This window comes from Lottia gigantea (genome assembly GCF_000327385.1).
Source record: "Lottia gigantea unplaced genomic scaffold LOTGIsca_133, whole genome shotgun sequence".
Classification (NCBI taxonomy): domain Eukaryota; kingdom Metazoa; phylum Mollusca; class Gastropoda; family Lottiidae; genus Lottia; species Lottia gigantea.
In genome coordinates, this window is record NW_008707481.1 from 496,156 (window position 1) to 519,713 (window position 23,558).

Below are 23,558 nucleotides of genomic sequence, written 5' to 3' on the forward strand. Positions count from 1 at the left end.
GCTCATTGTATTGTTCACCAGATATATAGCTCATTGTATTGTTCACCAGATATAAAGCTCATTGTTTTGTTCACCAGATATAAAGCTCATTGTTTTGTTCACAAGATATAAAGCTCATTGTATTGTTCACCAGATATAAAGCTCATTGTTTTGTTCACAAGATATAAAGCTCATTGTATTGTTCACCAGATATATAGCTCATTGTATTGTTCACCAGATATAAAGTTCATTGTTTTGTTCACCAGATATATAGCTCATTGTATTGTTCACCAGATATAAAGTTCATTGTATTGTTCACCAGATATAAAGCTCTTTATATTGTTCACCAGATATAAAGCTCATTGTTTTGTTCACAAGATATAAAGCTCATTGTATTGTTCACAAGATATAAAGCTCATTGTATTGTTCACCAGATATATAGCTCATTGTATTGTTCACCAGATATAAAGTTCATTGTTTTGTTCACAAGATATATAGCTCATTGTATTGTTCACCAGATATAAAGTTCATTGTTTTGTTCACAAGATATAAAGCTCATTGTATTGTTCACCAGATATAAATGATATAAAACAATATATGTATTGTAAAGCACATTGTATTAGGCATAATTGTCAAAAATACTTGTAAAGCATACTTTCACAAGCATTAAACTGAGAAACGTTCACTTGCTTCTATACATGGAATTTTATTTAGGGGCGTTCAACCAAATGTTCAATAGTTGTTCACTTGATCCATTCGCTAAAATTTCACAGATGACACTTGTTGTTCCACATGAATATTGAGTTCCAAAGAAATTCTATTGCATTGTATTTCCAAATAATTCCAGAATTCCAATATTCACATAATTTGAATCCACATTGTAACAGTGAAAATATTTATCATTGTATTTCTATTTCCACATTTTCCACATTGAGAAAGTTTCCAAAATATTATGAAACAGATTTTCACACAAAATATCCTCACTAAAATTAACATAATGATTAAGCACAGTGCATGTAAATGTAGGATGGTAAAGCACATAATAAGTTGTAGGGGTCAGCAGAGAGAAACCAAGATATGGTTCAATTCAGTATTCAAATACTAGTTCAAAACAAAATTACAATTTTTCTATTGGGTTCATTTTGGTTTTCCTCTGCAAGAAGAAGATTTGGAATTTTTTCAATATTTTATTAACTCTATATCACACAAAAATCAAGAGAAATCAACAAAAGAATAGTTTTTTTCAATAAAATATATATATATATCAGACCAACTCCCATGTCCTGGTTTGGTAATACAGTCACTGACTGGAAGAGAAGCAGACTTCTACCAACTGATCACCAAAAGCATACAATAGAAAGTTTTTTGCAAGGTTCTCCAATGTTTCGAGATGTCTGCATCACTATTTGAATGACACATTCCAGCCTTGCCATTATCAAGACTGTCAGTATGGTTCAATTTCAACAAAAATACTTTTCTTATGAAAAAGATCTGAATTCAAAACCAAATTTGCCATGAAGATATCTAAGAAAACAGCACAAAAATTTTGTCAAATACATAGAAATTAAGAGATACAATTAACATAATATAAATGTCTTCTGATCTCAACAAATGCAATTTTGTCCATATCTGTTTTTATAGACCATAACCATATTTATATATTGCCATATATCCTTCTTATTAAGTTTGAAAAAGATTTTCAAGCACACCCAGGGATGATTCAAACCAAAATCAAAGAAAACTATTTTATTCAAAGAGAAATTTTTGAAATCAGAACTTTTTGTGTTCATTATCACTCATATTACCTTATAAAGTTTTAGGTAATTCCTGAATGTGCAAAAATATCTTTACTAAACACACTATTCACATTACACTAGCCAGTAACCCATTTACCTGGGTGAATACTTACACTCTTCATAATTAGATGTTATATGATAAAACAAAACACTACTTTCATTTCAAATATTTTCAATCACAAGAATCATATATCAACCATAAGGCACAACTGCTCAAAATTGACAACATTTTTATACATAATCATACACAAGAATATAAGGTATACAGGTAATGCAACTAGTGTGGTAATAGTGAATCATAAAAATATTAGTCAAATAAAATGAAAATAAAGTTTTTTGGATTTATCAGATTATATAAAAATCCTGTTATGTTATTTATGACACTAGGTATATCTACTGATGAATAGATACTCTTATTGGCCGAGTTTAAAATTTTTATGTTATTCTAAGATATAGTATCCCTTTAAAGAAACTTCTTTCAATCTGAAAGCTGTTTTCATAGAGGAACAAAAAAGGTTCTACAGTCTGGATAAATTGACATATTAAGAAGCACTGATATCTAGCCAGTCTTGGAATCAAAAAACTAAAAAAAATATTTAGAAACCAACCCTCTAATTGAACATTTTCTTTAACCATAGAATAGTAACCAATGATTGGTTGTGTAAGAAAATAATAAGTATCAAAGCAAATATGTACATGTATCACCAGCAAACAATTAACCATTTCAGAATTGATACTATAAATTTTACCATTTCTCCTTTTTAAGATCATAATTCTTCTGTGAAAATTTCACAACCAAAACTTATTAAAGAAGGCAAGCCATCATTTGTCAAGCACAGCACAAGTCTTTAATATTGGACATTGATGCAACAAGCTGATTGATATTCTACTACCATGGAGTAGCACGATACCAATTATCAATTTTGAAACAACTACATAGCAAAACAGAACACCATTTTATTTTATGTCTAGCATTTTCGATATATCTCGATCGACAATATCTTTTTGACAACTGTGGGTCATGTGATCTAGAAAAACGTATGACATCACTAATGGCATCTGTGATAGTGACATTATCTAGTCATGAATTTTTAAATTGCCCAACCCACAGAAGTTAGATGGCACATCTGATTGGTGCAAATGGTAGCTGTCTGGAAAAACCTCTTTACAATCCATTTAATTATAGTGACAAGATCATCGGCTTGCTGGATCAATCTAGAGTATGTCTACTTATTCTTCTACATTTTTAAAAACACCTCCAAATTATAGAGGTAAATATTAATATCCACATGGAAAACATGGGTTTTTTAACCTACCATTGTCTTTATAACTTTCCATCTCAAGTAAGATTATAATACTGCCAAAACAATGTTAATTCATAATAAGATTTGATTATCAGTGTTTAAGTTACACTGTGTACTGATGAATTCCTGATAAAATTTGGTGCTTAAAATAACACCTTAATAATTGTAAGAAGTTTTCTTGTGTGTCAATTTTATCTTAAATCGAATTCCCATAGAATGTATTAATTGAAACGATTGTAAATATTCAGAATTTATTGAAAAATCAGTCTGTTAAGGTATTTAAATCATTAAAATTGTGTAAAATCGCCACCAAACAATGCCTTAAATGTTTTTTTTTAAAAACATTAATATCTGTTTTATTCCCATCAGTTTGTGGTCTAGAGAATGTAAAGGAATAGGAAACAATAAGGCAGGAAAAAATCCACGATCACCACCAATTCACCAGTATACATACATTACAATAATTAACTAGAGATGTACAATGTTTTTTTTTGTCAATCTTATATACACTATTATACCATATATACATAAAAGCAATTTTCCTAGAGAGGAATATCTTGTGCCAGTCACATGTCAACCTATTAGGGCAAATGCCAAAGCTAATCCTTTATTCAAATGGCTAAAAAAATTTTGTATGACCTCAACAAATGCACACTGTATATTTGTTAAGCTGATACAAGTATTTTATTATCTAATAAGGAACCAACCTGGACCACAGGTATGAAATAGTCTTAATCACATAATACCAAAAATAACAAAATGTACAGTAAACCCTTCTTCAAACAAAAACACATTTTGTTGGAAAAAATAACTAAAAACAAGGAAGATTGGCATGATTTCCATTAGACTGAGTGTCTTAAATACAAGTTTCCAAACCATATTTTATACACACTATCACATTATAACATTATCAGATAAATATTATCATACATATCTGTATACTGATTACTCAAAATATTTACATATTCATTGAAATCAATTTGAAATTCTAATTCAACTATCTGTACAGGGCTGAATTTATGATTGTACTTGACATGTTTTGATTTTTTTAAAAAAAGACATCTCCATCAGATCAAACATAATTATTTGACAATGTACAAAGAAATATACAACAAATTAGATCAAGTTTTCTAAATTCATAATCAAATATAAGTAAGTAAGCTCATTCAAAATTGAAGATCTTTTACCGCCACTTTTTACCCGAACCTCCAGAGTGATCAGCTCCTCCCTTTCCTCCTCTGGAATGTTCACCTTCATATCCACCAGATCTGCGATCTCTCCCTTGATACTGTTCACCATGACCTCTACCACCAGCCTTCTTTGCTCCACTTGATTTTGACACTAGAGGTTGGGGTGGCCGTCCATATTTCAATCCATCATTGGAATCTTCTGATGACATACTTCGTTGAACAGAGCCTTGGATTGAGTTATCACTATAAGGTCGGTCAAGGCTTGATCTTGAATCTTGACTGTACTGTCTGGCTGTTACTGCTGGTGCTGATTTTCCACCTGATGCTGTATCTGTATTAGCTTGGTACTGGTTACCACTCATTGTCACATCCATTCCTTGTTTCGTCAGTAGCTGAGCTAGAGCTGCTTTCACTCCTGCATTCTTATCTTGATTTTGATCAGTGTAAGGCTGTCCATGACTTGCAGAAGCTCCACTAGTATTATAATTACCATTTGAACTGTAACCTCCAAAACCATCCCCACCAGACGGCAGTGTTTGAGTCTTGTTAGTCATAAGTTGATTTTTTAAATTGTCCAATAATTGTGAAGTTGTTGGATCAATGTTCACATCAAGTTTTTTGGCAAGCTGAGCAACACTTAAAGAAGAATGATTTTCCAGCAATGGCATAAGTTGTGCCAACTGATTTTTAACAGCAGCATTGTTGGCATCCTGCATATCAATGCTCACATTCCTACTATAAGAAGCGTCTCTGCTACTTTGAGAAGAATAAGATTTACTCTGGGTGCTGCCAACACTCGCAGAACGAGACACACTTTTAACATAACTGTCATCGCCTCGTTTCTGAGCCTCACGAATTAATTTTTTACGATTTTTACACCAAAGTTCGTGGCAATCTTGATCCTTAGGTAAACTACAATAAACACAAAATGGAATGGTCTTTTTATTAGTGTAACTAGTAACTAGTCTAATATTAAATCAACAATAATTCTTGTATGGATGATCACCACCGTGGGAAGAATAACTTCTACTTTGAGCACTAGAGACACTGGCGGTCCGTGTTGGACTCAATAAATAGCTGTTATCTCCACGTTTCTGGGCTTCACGGATCAATTTTTTCCGATTTTTACACCATAGTTCATGGCAATCTTGATCCTTAGGCAAACTAAAAGATAATGTAATAAAATTATATAAGAATAAATCAAAATTTCAACACCAACACCAAGCATAACATCTGGAAAATCAGAATCGAAAAAAATAATTCCATTGTTAAACTACTAGTATGGTAAAAAAAGTCAAGACAAGAAAAGAATATGTGTAAATAAAAACTTGTCAGTACTGCTCATTTTAATCTTATTTTAAATCTGAGGCTAAAATCAGGAAATGAAATGGAGTTTTACATCCTACTTTTTGCTAAAATCAGGGAACACTAAATTTATTTCTCAGTCAAATTAGGAATTTAAGTTCTAGGACCCAGGTTTCCCTCTTCTTCAAATCATACCAATAATTCTTTGGGCCACCTTAGTTTCAATGTGATGCTTAATAATATGAATTAAGTGAAATAATGTTTGCGATTTTATGAAGATTGAAAAATCTCACTGTGTCTGGCAGCAACTGACTTACACTTTTGAAAACTCCCATTTGAATAAATGAATGGATGGAATTTCCTCCAGTTAACTGGGATGAAACTACAAGGGTACTGAGCTTTATGCTCAAATCAAACGCAGCTTGACACACCTATATACTGTGACACCATATTAGTTTCTTGCCTTTGCCCAAATACAAAGATATTGTAGACTTACTCTGGTGGTGGGATGGATTCAGGTTTAACATCCCGTAACCACGGACTAATCAGCCCTTCCTTAGCAGTACATCTCTTTGATGGATCCAGATCCAGCATTCTGTCCATCAAATCTAAAGCCGGCTTAGGCATCAAACTGTAATTTCAATATAGTTTCACATACAAATAAATATAATGTTCAATAACTAACATTGATGTATAAATCTACAGAGATCAGGAGGCGATAGTTCTGGAAAAGAATTTGGGTTGTGGGTGGGGCCTGTAAAATGGTGTATGTATAAATGATATATGTCATGTGAATTGGCCTTAAATCCTAAAATTTCTGAAACAGATAGAAATGACAAGCCATAAAGAAACTGGCATACTTACCTGTTACTGAAAGACAAAGTTTCATTTAAATATAACAATTTTGCAGTTTGGATGTACACAATGCTGGTTGAATGGACAATACTTTATACAAGATTTACAATATACCAGAAATATAGAATTCATACTTACAAAGCGAACTCTTCCCGAAGTCGTCTGCGATACTGACGTTTAGGTTTAAACGTATGGAAGAGAGGCAGTTTGATAACATCTGGCCAATTAGCAGGACAAGGGGAGCCACAAGTCTTACTAATTAGTTCCAACTGAGGAAACTCTTGATTAGCTTGAAAAATAGGTTTTCTTGTGAATAATTCTCCCAGAATACATCTGGAAAAAATATTAAATAAATAATGGTTACAGACTATGGTCTGACAAAGCTCTTCTGATGACATGTGACAAGGTAACAGGATTGTGAATCAAATTTTCTAGAATAACGTTATTTGACACCTTCATTTATAAACTCTTCCTTCATTTAACTCTCAAACAAATACATGTTTAATCAAGCCAATACTCCTAAATATATATTCAGAATTATTCACTTGCTACATCAGGATTATGTTTGCAGTTTAAACATTTTGTATGAAACATAAGCAAACTAAAATTGGTTACAAACCCTAAACTCCAGACATCTATAGCTGGCCCATATCGTTCTTCACCTAGTAATAGTTCTGGTGGACGGTACCATAAAGTAATAACTTTATTAGTATATAGACGATCTTTATCTTCAGCATCATAGTACCTAGCTAATCCTAAATCAGCTAACTTTATCTGACCCCTGTTATAACAAAATACAGGTTAATAAGTACCTTGACAGACTAAGATTTAATGGCTATAAAGACACATGGCAGAGATTTTAATAATACTATACACCAAGCCTGTGCAACTAACGGCGGCCTGCGAGATGATTTAGTGCGGCCTGCGGCTTCATGTAATATTTGAGTGAAATGCGTCCCGCAAGCAAATGATTCGTTTTCTCTTTTCACTGTCGGTGTGGCCCGCAGATTATCTCTGCCTATTCTGATATCAAAGTACGACATCAAAGTGAATCCAACCAATCAAATCCTTAACGAGGTCTGACCTTCACTTATCTAGGCCATTATCTGAAAATCTTGACGGTTTCCCCAATTTCAAGAGATTTGTTGCGTCAAAATTGGCATTATTCAACATATCTCTGCGAACCATTATTCAGCAAAACGGGATTCATGGATTCATGAAGAGACCTCATCGAACCTCATTGACAGATGAGTAGCTGAGAGTAGCTACTTCAAAGTTATTCAAAGTATCCAATTGCAAACCTCTCATTGATCATGAAAATATCATTGAATAAGTGTGATGTGAAACAGTGATTTTACAACAAATATGTCTGTTATTTGCAATGCACATTGAAATACATTATTAAATAAATGACTTGAAAAAATTGCATGTTTCTCATTGTTAATTCCAAGGTTTATTGATAGTTGGTTACGTGGCCCACGGCCTACTCGCATCCCCCAAATGTGGCCCGCCGATTCAGAAAGGTTGCACAGGCCTGCTATACGCAAACAATATATGATTCCCTACCAAAATCTGGGGCTATCAACTGCTTTATTTCTCTTCAAAACTCACATCATGAAAAAGGAAAATTTCAAAGTTTGCTACCTCTTTCCTAATTTTCAAAATGTTTTGTAGAGGGTTAAACTTAAACTTAAATAACCTGTTTCAAATATATCATACTTGTCATATCCATGGACTAGTATTCTGTATTCAGTGATTGATAATGGTTTATAGATCACTAATGGATTTGAAGTTGCTTGATATTGTAGGTATGTCATAACCAAACCAGTGGTTTCCTAGCAATATACGCCCACTTTCCTGATACATTTTATATATATCATATATCAAAGGCAGTCTTGTGTCAAATCATACCAAAAATTCAATTTGTGCAAGATATTGTTGATTTAATCAAACACAAAAAATTTAATAAAATTCTGACATAAATCGTCACCTTTATCGCGTTAACAAACCAACAAATTTTGATGCATTTTTACTAAGTCAAGGGCAATAACTCAAATTCCGTTGATCGAAAAATCGTCAAATTCAATTTTTAATAAGATCTCACCATTATAAATGATCACACCAAATTTCATTTAAATCGGATGAAAACTGTGGTCTCTATTGAATTCACAAATTTTGACGCATTTTTCCTCAGTCAAGGTCAGTCACTCACAAACACTTCATCGAAAGCCAATTTCGAACTTGTCCAAGAACTCATCATTATAAATATTCACACCAAATTTCATTTAAATCAAATGAAAACTGTAGTCTCTATTGCGTTTACAAACAAATTTTTGATGAGTTTCTCTGAAGTCAAGGGCAATAACTTAATACAAACTATTCATCGAAATATCGTCAAATTAAACTTGTCCAAGATCTCATTAATATAAATCATCACACCAAATTTCATCAAAATCAGATAAAAACTGTTGTCTCTATTGCGTTCACAAGCCAATTGTGGACAGACGGACGGACAGACGGACGGAACCACATTATAATGTGGGCATATAAAAATGATAAACAACATTATAACTTTGGCTTATTCTAGCATGAGGAAAAGTCAACTTACTTATTATTTAGTAGAATATTAGAACATTTGATATCACGATGTAAAAAGTTCATTGTATGACAGTAAAACAGACCATCTAATAACTGTTTCATGAAGGAAGCTATATTCTCCTCTCTAAATGTTACCAGTCCAGACTCTAATAATCCCATTAAATCATGATCCATATACTCAAATACTAGATAGAATGCTCCTGAAAAATAAAACAGGTTTATATTGTATTATAATAAGAGTAGTAAATTTACTTTTTGTTGACCAATGGGATTGTCTTGACATTCAACTATTGATTGAAAGAGCTACAAGACAAATCAAGGTTAATGGCTAATAAAACACCTTATATTCAATATATATGATTTGAATAAATCACCTTTGGCAAGGTCATATCTAAGCTATCATTCAAAGAAAGTGATAGCTTCAAATTTCAAAACAGTATCAGAACAAGCACTTACCTTTATCTTTCTTAAAATCTTGAGCATCTTGTTTGTCTGTTACAATTTCTTTTAAATTGACAATATTGGGATGATTTAATTGACGTAAAATTTTTATTTCTCGAACTGCTGTAATGGGAAATCCTTCTTTCTCATTTTCTAAACGTACTTTCTTTAATGCTACAAAGTCATCTGAAATGAGGAATAATACAGTGATATAAGAGTTCAAAAATAAATCCAGATATCCTGTATAGCAACACAAAAGTCTGCTCTTCTGTCAAGGAAGCATCAATTATTCTCTTGTGTAAGGCTGGAAGGGAATCTGGAATCTGTGTGGATCATTAGGTGACAATGACACACTGGACTTGAGATCCTGGCCAAGTGTTTTTCAAATGATCTTAGCACTAGGATATCCTAAGGTCTAATCTTCTAACACTGTTTCTCTAGGATAGCACTAAGATTGGTTGACAAAACATGAACAAGGCTTCAATCCTGGTAAAACTGATGCTTTAAGATTTTATAAGTGATGCAGGTATGAGGACATTGAAAAACTCTATAGGCCTTCAGATAAGAAGATAGCTTGCAAGGCAAGGTAACAATGCGCCCGCTGGCAGCTGTCAGAAATGATAAAACAGTCTTTAGTGACTAAAGTACCAATTTTCTCATATTGAAGAAATTTTATTAGTTTGAATTCAATTACATATATATATATGTCAGTTATTTATGTTGAGTAATTCCACAAAATTTTTAAATATCAATGTCAATAATTCTCAATAACAAGTAATAAGTCATGGGCGATAACTCAAAAACCGTTCATCGAAAAAAGTCTCACAAGCGAATACGCCCACCAGCAGCTTGATAAAGAGCTAAATGTGAACTGTAAAACAAACTCTATATCGTAGCCTGTAGGGTGAGCACAAGTCAAAAAAGTGAAAAAAACACGATATCAGAGTTTTATGCAATATCTCTCAAGAAAATCATCGGATCATCACCAAATTCAACAGTGCACATCTTCATAATGATATTAACACACATACAAAAGAATCAATAGAGAATTGTAGTCTGTAGAGTGAACATGAGCAAAAAAAATTAAGAAAAAACAACGAACGCGATATCAGTTTTATTATTCGATATCTCTCAAGAAAATCATCGAATCATTACCAAATTCAATAGTGCACATCTTCATAATGATATTAACACACATACAAAAGAATCAATAGAGAATTGTAGTCTGTAGAGTGAACATGAGCAAAAAAAATTAAGAAAAAACAACGAACGCGATATCAGTTTTATTATTCGATATCTCTCAAGAAAATCATCGAATCATTACCAAATTCAATAGTGCACATCTTCATAATGATATTGACACACATACAAAAGATCAAAAGAATCAATAGAGAATTGTAGCCTGTAGAGTGAGCACGAGGTAAATGTGAACGGACGGACGGACAAAGGCAACCACAATATACGCCCATACTTATGTGTGGGCGTATAAAAATCTTCACACTAAATTTCATTCAAATCAGATGAAAACTGTAGTCTCTATTGTGTTCACAAACAAATTTTGAAGCGTTTTTCCTAAGTCAAGGACAATAACTCAAAAACCGTTCGTTGAAAATGCTTCAAGTTAGAACTTGTTAAAGATCTTATCAATTCCAATGATCACACCAAGTTTGATCAAAATCTGTTGAAAACTATGTAGCTTCTATAGTGCTCATGAACGCATTTTGACACGCTTTTACAAAGTCAAGGGCAATAACTCAAAATTTGTTCATCTAAAATGCGTCAAGTTAAAACTTGTCCCAGATCTTATTCTAATGAACACACCAAGTTTCATCAGAATCGGTTGAAAACTGTAGTTTTTTTTAACAAATTTCGACGCATCAAATTCGAATTTGCCCGAGATCTTATCAATCTAAAGCATCACACCAAGTTTTATCAAAATCAGATGAAAACTGTAGTCTCTATAGTGCTCACAAGAAATGTTGACAGACGGACCGACGGACAGGGGCAACGACAATATACGACCACTCATTTATGGGCATATAAAAATACTTAAGCCTCATGTGCGACAGTCCTTGCACCTATAAGTCCCTTCATTTAAGTGATGGGCAATCGGATGAAAATAATAATCGATTAATTGAAATAATCAGAGAGACATAATAAGTTATACAGTAGTGTTATAAAAAAAACTTTGATTCTTGAATTGTAATTTAATACTAGTACAAAAAATAAATACAACAGTTGTAGCCTTTCTCTAACCTCAAATGTATTCTTATATCAATGCGATGCGCATCCCTTTGACACTCGAGTAAATCTGAAAAATTTGTCGCTGTAAATAACGCACATCTTGTCTGGACGAAAAAAAAAAACAACAAGTTGGCATAACGCAGACACCATAATATTGAACAGTAATGTCGCCGTTTCCCACAACAGTGACTCTACATCACACCATAGGATTACATGTCATGTCCACTTTTATAATATTTCTTCAATAATGGCTTTTCTTATACTTCTGATATTTCTAATGTTATTTTCGAAGTGATGAAATACTTGCATTTGTCATTAATTCCCGTGATATTGGGTCTAAATTTTCAAGGTTGCACGAGTAGATTCTCCAAACTAACCGATAATTTTTAAAGCTTGGGTTTGCTGTATTTCTTGCGAAAATTGATATTTATAAGTTGTTATTATTTGGTTACAAAAGAAGAGAAGTTTCGTTTTTCGATTGTTAAATGATGAAGCATGAATTTTTGCAAATAGGCCATGTCTATGCTGTACTCCCCGAAATGTTGTCTACAATCCACTTCAGTATAATACCTTATTCAGAACAATCTGTGACTAAAAACTATTTAGAGTAACAATCACGCCTCATTTGTTTCTGTGCCAAATCTCAGTCCTTGAGAAAAATTAATCAAAGGTGCGACACATTATGAGGATCTCATTGTTTTAGTCACCCAAATCTTATAGAAATTTTAATTATTATTAGAAATAATATATCATTATATCATTAACAAAAAAAAACCTGACTAAACTTTTTATATGGTTTGCCGACTTTTAGTTGAGAATCGATTAGTAACATCGCTGGACCTTCAACGTTCGATAATCGATTGTAGCCAACAATTGGAACATCACTACGGTACTGCATTTCATGACAGACCTGGACTGGAAATGTACTGAAATGTCTTCAGTGTTTAAGTTTACTGGCACAAGACAAAAGATAGCTTGCGATGCAAGGTGATTTTTAAAATCAATATCAATAACCCAAATACAACAAACAATTAAATCACACAGCTCTAATCAAGGGCAAAAAACAACTTTTGACGCGTGTTTACAAAGTCAAGGGCAATAACTCAAAAAATGTTCATTAAAAATATCTCTTGTTAGAACTTGTCCGAGATCTTATCAATTCCAATGATCACACCAAGTTTCATCAGAAACTATTTTAAACAAATTTTGAAGTGTTTTTACACAGTCAAGAGCAATAACTCAAAAACTGTTCATCGAAACTCCGTCTAATTAGCTGTTCGAGATCTTATCAATCTAAAGCATCACACCAAGTTTTATCAAAATCAGATGAAAACTGTAGTCTCTATAGTGCTCACAAGAAATGTTGACGGACGGACCGACGGACAGGGGCGACGACAATATACAACCACATATTCATGTGGGCGTATAAAAACTATTCTGCAACAAGTTAATTCCTTATAAATTGTATAAAAGACATGTATACATACCTGTATAGGTGTCTCTTGCTTTATAAACCTGTCCATAAGTTCCTTCACCAATAATCTCTAATATCTTAAATACATCTACACTTCTCTCTCCCCAGTCACCTTTATTATTATACTTTCTATTTAAACACATCCTGTTATACAATAAGTAAATATATATGTAAACATTTAACAAAAGGTAGACTCAACCTGATTATTTTGTCATAGATATTTCATTTCTCACAACATGAACTGTGGCTGTATAATAACAAAAGGCTACCAATTCTTAAGGCCTGGCTGAATATTGCAGTTTGCCCGGTATGTTCGTTACATATAAGCAGGCTTTGAATTTATAGGCATGGCTATGTTCATAGCTTTATTTAACTTTTATGTTAAATAAGTACCATAGAAGCAGAGATTTAATTGCAATTTTAACCAAGGCCTTAATTCCACAAACTTACAACATACCTAGGCCTCTTTAATTTAGGGTCTTTTTTATCGTCTAAATCTTGGCTACAGTCAGGATCTTGATCATATTCTGGATCATCAACAACAGGTGGCATTGGTAATTCTGTAATGCGTCGCCTTCTAGGAGAGGGTTCTCTTTCTCTGGATCTAGAGCGTTCACTGTAATAAAATATTATGACAATTTCAAAACCAGTTTGTTTTACTGAGCTAGATACTGATTACAATAGAACACATCTTCAATCCTGGTACTGTATTATGATCACAACTAGACAAGAAGTGGTCATTGCATTCCAAGATATAACAGAAAATTCTCTGGAACACATTTAAATAGGCTTCTGATTCTTCAGACGATAAAAGTGTGGGAAGATATGATAAATGCAAGGGAGCAATAGCAACTTCTGATTCTAATGTATTAATAAATTGCAATAGAATTTAAAGTTTTTTTTTTTTTTAAATGGAACTCACCTATAATGACTAGAACTAGATTCTGGGGTAACAACTTGTGGTAATGGTAATTGTCGTCTAGGAGGTGTTCTTCTGGATTCATCTTGAGCCTCAGGACGGACATTACCACGTCTTTCATCTGTTCTCTCATTATAACCACCAGGTCTACGATCTTCAGGCTGTCGTCTCTCATCTACTGGTCTGTGCTCCTCAATAGTTCTGCGATCTTCCACTGGTCTACGTTCACGCTCCTCAACTGGCCTTCTCTCATCAATGTTCCTTTGATCAATTCGATCAGGGCGTTCTGGCCGTGATTCTCGTCTTTCAGGAAGAGCATGACTCTTTTGTTGTGGGATACGATCAGAATCTTTAGGAGGGGAAGGGGAGATGACAATGGGTTCACGGGAGGAAGTAACTGGACTGTCTTTGATATACGATCGTTTGTTATCCTGCAATCGATCATTGCGTAATGCCCTGGCACGTTTGTGTTTACTTATTTCTGAAAGTAAACTAGATTGATATTTCACTGTGGACTGATTTATAGAATTCCTATTACGTCTTGATTCCCCTGATGGACTAGGTGATAAAGAATAACGGTTGGAATGTCTGGTTGGAGATCTTGATGGACTTCGACGTGACATAGGTCGTCCTCTATTTGGAGGTGACATATAACGACTTCTGTTTCTTGATTTATTACTAAAAAGATAAATACAAATTAGCATTACACAGAGTAGCAATAGGAAAGCAGTCATTAGGTTTTGGTAAGTTTACCATTTAAGGGTATTATTTGATGTTCAATTTGCTGAATTTAGCTGTTCATAATTCTTTTTAGCGCATGACCTACAGTTGCCTTCTGTTGTGAGGTGAGAGTACTCAGAGTAGGTACTATGTAGGTCAAACTACTAAGAACTGTCTTCTACCTTGACAGCAATAGCCACCTTTGTTGTAATACAGAAGTTTGTAAATGGAGCAATTTGGTTGCATTGTAAATTAGCCTATACAGCTAATTAGTGTTCTTGACAACAAGTCAGTAAACAATAAGTCACAATATTTAGCCTTTCTGCTGAGGGCAGTCAAGGTATAAGATGAAGTTCCTAAAAGCTTGACATGGTTCCTAAAAGCTTGACAGTGTAAATGTAGATGGGTAGAAAAATTTCAAATCTATGTAAGCAGATAATCAATTAAACAGGTTTTCCCACCTAAAACAAATTTGTCATTATTTGGCAAATAACATTATTTTAAAAGTACCAGTAAATGTTATAAAATTCTAATTATTTATAACAAAAGATAGTGGACCACAGCCATATACGCCCACCGCGGCATGCGGATGGTAAATATTAAATATTTTGGGGCAAGGGCAATAAGTCTGCTTCTTACGGTCGAAAATAGCTCAAATTCGAACTTGATCTTCGTTTCTTTTGATTCCATCAAAAAATCTAGTTTTTAGAGCGTTTACAAACAAATGATGTTGATAGAAGCACTTACTGTATAGAAGTTAAAGGGCGATAACTTCTCAAAACTGACGTAAGAGGCCTAAATCTTGTAAAAGGCTTAAATTTAATCAGAGGTAAACTAAACTTTCTTAAACCTTTCGATTTAGGTCCAATAACATCCATTTTAAGTTTCATCAAAATCGGTCGAAAACTAAGAGAGTAATTTAGCATATTCAAGATTTTGGGGCAAGGGCAATAACTCTGCTTCTAACGGTCGAAAAATAGCTCAAATTCGAACTTGATCTTTGTTTAATGAATATGTGTACACATACCAAATTTCATTTGATTCCATCAAAACTCTAGCTTTTAGATCGTTTACAAGCAAATGTTGATGGATGGACGGACGGACGGACCGACCGAAAGGGTGCCGACAATATACGTCCACATAGAGAGATATGGGCGTATTAAAAGGACATCAAAAATATAGCCTAAAGCCAGACGTAAGGGACTAACAATTGTTTCTTAACAATTTAGTCTGTTGTGTACCTTACTAGAAAACCTATTTTATTATTGTAATATCTCATCACTTGAAATATTTAATTGCATTTGAAACTTGGCAAAAGTGGCATACACAATGTTTCATTTGAAATATGTCCAGTGTATGCGGGATAAGCTAAAAATCCACAATGAATTGTGATTTAAACGGAAACAATTGGCATTTTCGTTTCAAGAATTGATTTATGTACATAATTGTATAAAATATTTCAAGTCCATGAAAATAGCATCATCCATTCAAATCTTCCTCAAACTAAAGATTTCACTTTCTACTCCTGTATCTTCAATAGTTCCTCCCCTGCTATATTGTATGTCTATTACAAGAAATATGGTGTGTGCATGCTCTAAAAAAGTCAATGCAAAAACCCATTTATGAACTCATCTACATGACTAAGAAAATATGAGCTGTCAACTTTCAAATGTGGAGAGAAAACTAAATACCGGTACCACTGATTAGCTTAACTAACCAATTTCTGTTTCTGAGACTAAGGTACGATTGATCGATTTCAACGAAATTCATATTATCATGTGGAAAATAAGCTTATGATAACTAAATCTGAGTCATTTGACCATATGGTACCATGTAGGGTACCGGTACCTCATTTAATAAATATTCAAAATGAAATTTTCAATAGTATGCCATTTCTCTTAGAATGCCTTCAGGTCCATAGAAATATGAGGTTCAATGATATTACATTTAAAACGACTTTTCGGACTGAAAATTGCCCTCTTTAAAATCAATTCTACAATCAATATTTTTTTCATTAGTTAACATTTTCATCAACCCAAAGGCAAGCTAAGACTCACTATAACACACATATTTTACCTACCCATTTCCAACATTGAAGTTTGGACTGTGAGCACGGTCTCGTCTTCTATTGAACAAGGGACTTCTAGACCTAGATCTAGACACATAACGTTTTGTAAATTTCCTAGGCGGACTTGGAGATGCCACTCTTCTAGCACTATAAGCTTTTGGCAGGTCAGCATATGCCCGAGGTGGTTCAGGGGAAGGCCGAGAATCGTCAAATTGTTTTTCATAATTTGGTGAATACTGTTTGCGCTTCTGTTTCCCACGTTTTGCATTTAAATCTGAATATGGACTAGGATCACGAGCATGTGACGGTGAGTTACTCAGACTCCTATCATTTGCATAGCTCCTGATTAATGTGGCAGGTGAAACACTACGTCTCTTGTTTTTACTTTTAACGTGTCCTGATCGTGAAACTGGGGCAATCGGACTTGGAGAGCGAACTGTCTCTCTCAAAAGTACTTTGTCAGATATATCAGAATCACTGCTAATATCATCATATGCTTGAACTAAGGACTTATTTCCAGCGCTTTCTGGTGGAGTCCTTTCTCTGTCACGTTCTCTTGATTCACGGGAACGTTTGTGCTTAGATTTCTTAGACTTCCTTCTTCGACTGGAATGTGAGCCATCTCGGGAACTATGTCTTGACGAAGCTTCTCTTGTAGGTTGAGCATCTGGAGGGGCTTGTCCAGGAACTAAATGCGCATATGATCGAGCATCATATTCGTCGCCATAAACTGCCGGTCTCGATTCTTTTTTCCTAGAGGATGAATGACGGCTGTGTTTCGGCATTTCAATCGCATCAGCTAACTTGGCCTTGTTCTGGGACTATTTCCTACACATCACTCATTTCACAAAATATTTTATCAGTTGGCTGGCACAAAAAAAGTAAGGAAATGTTTCAATTTATATTCCGAATATTTTAGAAAAAGTAGTTTCACTAAATCATATTTTCATATGAATATGCTGACTATTCCAACACAATTGGAACTTATTGAAGCAGATGCAGCTATATAGAAGGCAGTTATTGTTTTTAAATCGTTGGATTGAATTTACTTTGTTTGATATTCAAAGGATTGAGATGTGATATTTTGCCTCTACTGTAGCCATTTTCAGAGCCTTCGTTGCAACCTGCCACTTCCGGTTTACATTCTACTCAAGAAATGATGACGTAGTGCACATACACTGAATGAAAATATACAATAAATTATTCTTTTCATTATTTTCAAGTGATTTCTTCTTTACAAACAGTTTTCACGGTTGGATAGTGTCTCCTGTCCCTTCTTTTTGTATTGTCTGTTTAGATGCCCTTGAATGAAATAGAGTGATTTTATAGTTGCACAATATATAGGCCTATCACATTGATTATTGAGTGGTCTTGAACTTCAAAAAAATAATTTATTAGTGAATTTTCATTGATGCTTTATCATTCTTTTTTCTTGTTTTAAAACAATATGTATTCCTAAATATACTATACATACATATATATAAGCTATGGCATCACCATTCGATGTTAGTTATCACCAACATAAGGCTTTTTAAATTTTTCACTTCCTATCTACACCTAATGCTGTATGATCCATGGTGACAATGAACAGAATGAGACCAAAATAAATCTATATGGTTATAATTTATAACATATATTTTAATCTACTATACAAACATAGTAGTTGTAGTGTTGGCTCTGCTTGAAAAGAATAAGGAGAAATTACACAAACTAATAGCACTGCTGCCTGTATTTTAGGTTTTGACTTTAGAAGTAGCCTACTGGGCCTACAGGTAGTTCAAAAGAGAATATCTTATAGGCTTGTCAACCCCATCAACAATATTGACTGTTGTATCATATTCACATAAGTATATGATATGTAGCCTATACAAAAGGGCTGTGAGGCGTGTCGTACATTTTGCGTCATACAGGTACATCATAATACTTGGAGTTCAGGGTAGGCCTATATTAAATTCTATTTAATTCACTCACAGCATTCAGTGCTTTGGTACATGGCACATATTGTATGTATTTATATGAAAATAGGAGCTATGACAATTCCAATATCATGTAACAAATCATATTGATTTATAGTAATTATTTTGCTATTGGATTTAATTTATTGCATTTGTATCAAGTTATTCTATAATCAGTGTTTATCTGATTAATATGACTTGTTCAGTATCACATGTGGATTCCAATATGTAATCTTTGAATATCTAAGAAATTCTTTGCCCTACCTCCCCCCCTCCCACCCCTTTAATGTTTTTACTTTTGACATCATGAAGAGTGTTCAATATATGCCTAGTTGTCAAAAAGTTCATCCAGGTAATCAACATTCGATTTATCTACGTGCATGAACTTAGATATAATTTACTGCATTTTTTTGTGTTTCTGACAGGTGATCAATAGTTAATTTTTGAGATGTTACTATCACAGTTAATGTATTCTGTGATTTGTGAAGCTAGAAAAGGTTCCAATATTGCTTCTATCATAAGATCAAACGATACCTTGTTAAAATTACTCATTGAGGAGAAGAAAGGTAAAGAAGTAAATGAAAGATTTGTGGCTGATTTTAAGACATTAGCTGATGTTTTAATTCAAGAAATGGTCCGACATGATTTAAGTTTGAAGGTGGGTATAGTGAGGTTTTCTTTACTGGTTTTATTTACTCATCCAGTAAGCTTGTTATTTTAGATTATCTGGATGTAAAATGTCTGAGTTAATGTTTGGTAATTAAAATGTCTGAATGTATGATAAGACATTTGACCACAAAACACATTATCATTAAATTGCTTAAATTATTATGCCTGATACGTGATGAAGATATCTTAAAATTATTTACCATACTCTATATATTCCACTTGTAGTATCCTGGTATTGAAGATGATATTCATGGTGAAGAAACCAATAAATTTACTAATGTTAATGGTGAGACTGTGGTGATTAAATTGGGTGATCAGCCTGAAGATACAAAACAGTTACTATGTTAGTATCTAATTCATTTTAGATAGATATATGCCAAATTGTGTAGTATTCTCAAATATCAAAAATAACATTTTTGATTGTTTTTTTTGAAATCTAATTTAATTTGAATCAATATTCAATGTAATTCTTTTTATTTTTTTCCCTTTCATTCTATTATTTATAATATATTTATTTATATAGATCTTCACAATGTTTATCATTATTGTGATTTATTGACATTGTGAAGATGTAATTCACCATGATTTATTAATCTAATTTTTTTATCTCCATTCTATTTAAAAACAGATTAATGGTTTTTTTTTTTATTTTTATCATGGATTTATTTAACATATCATTTAATTTAAAATTGAATTTTTGATTCATTTATTTATTTATTGTAGTAAAGGTTTTAGAAGGAGATGATGAAGTAGCTGGATTATTAAGTCACTGTTTACATACAGATACTGAACCTGTTACAGATAGTAAAATAGACTCTATACAGTGTTCGTTAGATATAGGTGATATTGGTATCTGGATTGATCCAATAGGTAAGATACCAAATACTTTCAGTCAATGTCCAATTTAAGATAGACCACAAGATTGCTGTTGACTGAAAGAAATACCTATTAAAGCCTCATACAAGCTGACCCTCTGGGAGCCACACTGCAACTGGAAATATGTCAACATCAACAGCCAAGAGATTATTTTTATATTTTTGTATTTACCTTAAAATAGCAAGCTATCATGTTAACTTGTTTGTCCTAGATTTTAGATATAGAATAGGTCTTATTTAAATTCCAGAATTTTAATATGATGCTAGTATATTCAAACATTAAGGTATGGTTAAACAGATGGTAAACCTGTCCCTTTAAACACTATTTTTAATTTTAGATTCCACAGCTCAGTTTATAAATGGTGAAACAGCGGAATATAACTCTCATGGCTTTGTTGATGAAGGTTTACAATGTGTGACAGTTTTGATTGGTGTGTTCCTCAAATCAACTGGACTACCCATATTTGGTGTTGCAATACAACCATTTAGTAACTACACCAATCAAAGGTAAGTATGTCAGACTATTGGATAAGGCTCAATCATCTTCTGTCAATGAAATTTTCTAATCTTTTTTTTTTAAAGTGAATTCGAAAATCATTTTTAAACAGTAGCGTTATCTTAAGGGGACAGATTTGCCATTTTGGGGAGGGGGTTGATTTAAGTCTTGAATATATGTAAATAGTCTTCAGAAGTACTAAATATGTTAAAACATCACATATTTCCTTCAAAATGAATTCTAACTAGGAATTTTACCCATTATTTCTATATATGTCTTTTCTATATATCACAGAATATCTTAAATTGACGAGTCGTTGTTTTAACATTCAAACACAGATAATTCTGGACACACATGGATTTAAAGGCTCAAATTTTGACAGTGAGCTGTGAACACTGTTACTGATTGGCTTAGCTAAAATATTCCCCTTTCTGAGAAGTATGATAGGTTGAAAATAATGGCGAAATCCTAAAAAAAGCTCCTATTGTTTTTGGTATTTCTACTCAAGGGACGAACATTTTACCTCGTCAACAGGAATGCTTTTTGGAATGGCTTAAGATACAAGCGAATTAAACCTCATTTTTAAAATTTGCATAAAGGGTTGAAGATCCCCCACTCTCAATCCTGATGCTCAAGTATTTTTGTAAGTTTCTTAAGTGTCAAGTGTGCAGAATTGATGAATTCAAATGTCTAAAACAGCCTGGATTTAGTTATAAAATTCCTAATTCTATGTATTTGAATGAAATGACTAGTCTATAAGTATTTCCTTTCAGTTGGAATGAGAAGATATTGTGGGGTTTAAGTTATTGTGATATTAATTTATCATCATTATCGAAACCAATAGAACTTGAACAGAAACTGATTGTATTGAGCTCCAGTGAAAGTGACAGTGTTAGACAGAAATTGGCTGAAAAATATCAGACCCAATATGTATCTGGAGCTGGGCATAAACTAATATGTACAGCACAAGGCTTGGCCAGTGCTTATCTGTTAAGCAAGAAGACAATGTATAAATGGGATTGTTGTGGACCACATGCCATCTTACTGTCTCTTGGTGGTGGTGTGGTTAGTTACTCAGACTTGGAAAAAATAGCCAAAGGTGATTCGACCGAAATTCAACAAGTAACATACAACCAGTCAGAATCAAATCATTTTAATGGTGTTATAGCTTATCATAATTTATACACTTTACTTGAAATAGTTCAACATTTACAGTCATAGTCTGTACTAGTTAATCTAAGTTTGAATATTGACCTACTAGCTCAGTAATAGCAGGCACAAGTTATAGAGCTATACACATAATTATACCCTTCATGCTAAGGACATTTTTAAAGAGCTTCACATGGATTACTTCACCATGATCTTTATTTTCCTTAGAACCATACAATGGTCTCTGCATTCTACTCCATTGACTCTGCATAATTAATATACAGTAATTTGTAGTATAATTATATTTATGTATTTATGAAAGTGATAATATATAATAATAAGGCATGTTTCATGTATATTCTTATTTTATGCAATATTTCTTAGCTTTACCATTATTTTTGTGGCTGTTCCAAAGTTATATCTTCACCAAACCATTTCTTATATTATTTATATTTCTGGCTTGTATCTTCACCAAACTATTTCTTATATTATTTATATTTCTGGTTTGTATCTTCACCAAACCACTTCTTATATTATTTATTTTTCTGGTTTGTATCTTAACCAAACCATTTCTTATATTATTTATATTTCTGGCTTGTATCTTCACCAAACTATTTCTTATATTATTTATATTTCTGGTTTGTATCTTCACCAAACCATTTCTTGTATTATTTATATTTCTGGTTTGTATCTTCACCAAACTATTTCTTGTATTATTTATATTTCTGGTTTGTATCTTCACCAAACCATTTCTTATATTATTTATATTTCTGGTTTGTATCTTCACCAAACCATTTCTTATATTATTTATATGTCTGGCCTGTATCTTCACCAAACTATTTCTTGTATTATTTATATTTTTGGCTTGTATCTTCACCAAACCATTTCTTGTATTATTTATATTTCTGGCTTGTATCTTCACCAAACCATTTCTTATATTAATTATATTTCTGGCTTGTATCTTCACCAAACCATTTCTTGTATTATTTATATTTCTGGCTTGTATCTTCACCAAACCATTTCTTATATTAATTATATTTCTGGCTTGTAGCTTCACCAAACCATTTCTTATATTATTTATATTTCTGGCTTGTATCTTCACCAAACCATTTCGTATATTATTTATATTTCTGGCTTGTATCTTCACCAAACCATTTCTTATATTATTTATATTTCTTGCTTGTATCTTCACCAAACCATTTCTAATATTATTTGTATTTCTGGCTTGTAGCTTCACCAAACCATTTCTTATATTATTTATATTTCTGGCTTGTATCTTCACCAAACCATTTCGTATATTAATTATATTTCTGGCTTGTAGCTTCACCAAACCATTTCTTGTATTATTTATATTTTTGGCTTGTATCTTCACCAAACCATTTCTTATATTTTATATTTATTTATTAGAGCTTCACCAAAAGTTTTATGTTGTATGTTATTGATATTATATATTGTCATTTTTAACCAAAGCACTTTGTATTTTATTTGCCTACTGTTTCTAACTTATTTTATATTAGATTT

The 23,558-nt window shown here is 32.8% G+C and overlaps 5 protein-coding genes across 5 annotated transcripts; 2 read left to right on the top strand and 3 right to left on the bottom strand.

Moving 5' to 3' along the window:
- Positions 1-4,262: 4,262 nt before the first annotated feature.
- On the bottom strand, positions 4,263-5,181 carry LOTGIDRAFT_172426 (hypothetical protein; the record flags this gene model as incomplete). Its single annotated transcript, XM_009049306.1, has 1 exon — positions 4,263-5,181. A coding segment is annotated over one exon (919 nt), but the record flags the coding sequence as incomplete, so codon positions are not given.
- Positions 5,182-5,246: 65 nt separating this feature from the next.
- LOTGIDRAFT_139146 (hypothetical protein) lies at positions 5,247-13,329 on the bottom strand (the record flags this gene model as incomplete). Its single annotated transcript, XM_009049307.1, has 7 exons — positions 5,247-5,433; positions 6,071-6,205; positions 6,568-6,762; positions 7,049-7,210; positions 9,038-9,227; positions 9,484-9,654; positions 13,200-13,329. The coding sequence occupies 7 exons, from the start codon at positions 13,327-13,329 to the stop codon at positions 5,247-5,249; spliced, it is 1,170 nt and encodes a 389-aa protein (XP_009047555.1).
- A 314-nt stretch (positions 13,330-13,643) lies between these two features.
- LOTGIDRAFT_172428 (hypothetical protein) lies at positions 13,644-17,678 on the bottom strand (the record flags this gene model as incomplete). The annotated part of the gene is made up of 3 exons (XM_009049308.1): positions 13,644-13,802; positions 14,109-14,783; positions 16,906-17,678. Coding segments are annotated over 3 exons (1,607 nt in total), but the record flags the coding sequence as incomplete, so codon positions are not given.
- Positions 17,679-18,076: 398 nt separating this feature from the next.
- On the top strand, positions 18,077-22,109 carry LOTGIDRAFT_225152 (hypothetical protein; the record flags this gene model as incomplete). The annotated part of the gene is made up of 7 exons (XM_009049309.1): positions 18,077-18,145; positions 18,631-18,829; positions 19,274-19,506; positions 19,743-19,860; positions 20,241-20,387; positions 20,731-20,899; positions 21,662-22,109. Exons 3-7 carry the CDS (start codon positions 19,297-19,299, stop codon positions 22,107-22,109), a joined length of 1,092 nt encoding a protein of 363 aa, XP_009047557.1. The 5' UTR covers positions 18,077-18,145; positions 18,631-18,829; positions 19,274-19,296.
- A 540-nt stretch (positions 22,110-22,649) lies between these two features.
- On the top strand, positions 22,650-22,946 carry LOTGIDRAFT_101567 (hypothetical protein; the record flags this gene model as incomplete). The annotated part of the gene is made up of 1 exon (XM_009049310.1): positions 22,650-22,946. A coding segment is annotated over one exon (297 nt), but the record flags the coding sequence as incomplete, so codon positions are not given.
- Positions 22,947-23,558: the final 612 nt, after the last annotated feature.